Source organism: Rhipicephalus microplus, chromosome 2 (genome assembly GCF_043290135.1).
Source record: "Rhipicephalus microplus isolate Deutch F79 chromosome 2, USDA_Rmic, whole genome shotgun sequence".
NCBI lineage: Eukaryota > Metazoa > Arthropoda > Arachnida > Ixodida > Ixodidae > Rhipicephalus > Rhipicephalus microplus.
This window is the reverse complement of record NC_134701.1, coordinates 45,308,527-45,310,360: the sequence shown is the minus strand read 5'-3', so window position 1 is coordinate 45,310,360 and position 1,834 is coordinate 45,308,527. Positions and strand designations below refer to the sequence as shown.

General features: G+C 43.3%; 1 protein-coding gene across 1 annotated transcript; it reads left to right on the top strand.

Annotated features, from left to right (window-relative positions):
• Window positions 1-314: 314 nt before the first annotated feature.
• LOC119169898 (uncharacterized) lies at window positions 315-1,834 on the top strand. Its single transcript, XM_037420904.2, has 3 exons — window positions 315-546; window positions 934-1,105; window positions 1,246-1,834. Exons 1-3 carry the CDS (start codon window positions 393-395, stop codon window positions 1,796-1,798), a joined length of 879 nt encoding a protein of 292 aa, XP_037276801.1. The 5' UTR covers window positions 315-392; the 3' UTR covers window positions 1,799-1,834.

Sequence of the window (1,834 nt, the reverse complement as noted above, 5' to 3'; positions counted from 1 at the left end):
AGTTTGTATATTTGATTTCTAGGCATGATTTAAATTCTTATATTAACAAAAATAAAACCTGCAACATATTTTAAAAAAAGGCTGCTATTGCAAGATGTGTGTTGTAAAGCCCGTTTCACATGCAAGCGATTTTGGTCCAAGAGCGGAGCGACAGCCGCCGCGCACGGCTAAAACAGGTTTTTACCGCGGCGACTAGACGCCCTTGTGAAATTCGCCCGAGTTGGAAAAATTCGCTTGCGGCACAAGCGGCAGAGCGACCAGTGACGTCGTTTGACACGTGATGACGGGCGTGGAGTCGAGAAGTTGACGCGCGCGCTGCGAGAAACTGGTTCTACAGAACAACTCGCTCCGACTGAGTAGCAGACGACATCCGTCCTCTCCCCAGCCCACAAATGTCTCGCGCTACTTTCAATGAGTTGTTGATTGCTGAAGTTGCTAAACGACCTATTCTTTGGGACGTAAAGAGTAAACATTTCCGGAATAAGCAAAAGAAGATGATCCTCTTGGAAGAAGTTGCCGAGATTCTTAAAGAAGTCGATGAATCTGGTAAGTAAACAATGTCTTTTTGCATGTATACGACCATGTGTGCGTGTGTGCATAACTGAAGAACCAAGCATAAAGCTATGGGGTGGCACTAAAGTCCATCAATTCATCATTTTGAATGCTCACACACGTTCCCATTTGCTTTTATAAAATTTAGGAACGAGATGCGTCACGTGTCACATGGGATTATTTCTCTACCGTTCGTGAACATTTTCTTTTCGTACACGTTGTTCGTGACAAGACTTATTTTTTTAACTTATAGTTTCAAAGTAGGCATATATTATTCCAGGCATATATTATTATTATTTCCAGCATATATATTAGAATAATATATGCCAGGCATATATTATTCTAAAAGATTTGCTCTAATGTGAAATTTTTCTTATTCAGTGACAGCAGACGAACTACAAGCACGTTGGAAGAACCTCAAGGACACATTCAGGAAAAAAATAAAAGAAGAAAAAAAAGTCAAAAAGAGCGGTGCTGCAGCTCCATCGAAGACAGCATATTGGCCGCACACTGAACAGATGACTTTCCTCAGAGACGTATTGGAACCTAGGTGGTACGTGACGTAATCGTAAATATCAGGTGGCAATATTAAGCACGAGTTTTAAATAGCCAATGTAACATAGTACTCGTATGCTTGCTGTCGCCTTTGTAATGTATAGTGCATTTATTTACTGAATTATACATTGCTTTCAGGAGCATCAGTAACATGGATGCCAGCGAGGAAACAGTGGTTCCAACATCCTTGCCTGTGGAGCCACTCGACCTCCCATCGCAAGCTTTCCGGAATGGTTCCGATGTTGATAACTGCCCCGCCACAAGAAATCCGTTTGAACTTATATTCCAAAAACCTAGCGTATCAGAACGGGTTACAACACCACCTAATCCGCCACTCCACCTACCGCCTCCCTGCAATCTACCGCCTTCCAATCCACCACTTTCCAATCCATCACAGGCTGCCAGCTGCCCAAGAGAAAGTGAGGAAGTTTCATCGACGCCACAACAAAGGTCAAAGCAGCAGCGAAAAAGAGAATTGGAAACTGTCGATGACGAACTGAACGCAGTGCGCAACGTCATTGCGGCTCACAAGCCGATGGACGCTAACGGGTTATTTCTTTTGTCTTTGAAACCATACCTGCAAAGCACGCCACAAGAAATGTTCACAAATTTGAAGCTGGATCTACTCCATATTTGCTCCACCTATAGCGAGGGGCGCCGTCCTCTTTCACTGCGTTCATACGATTGGTGAGTGCAGATTGAAAATAAAATAGAGCTAGACAGTGAA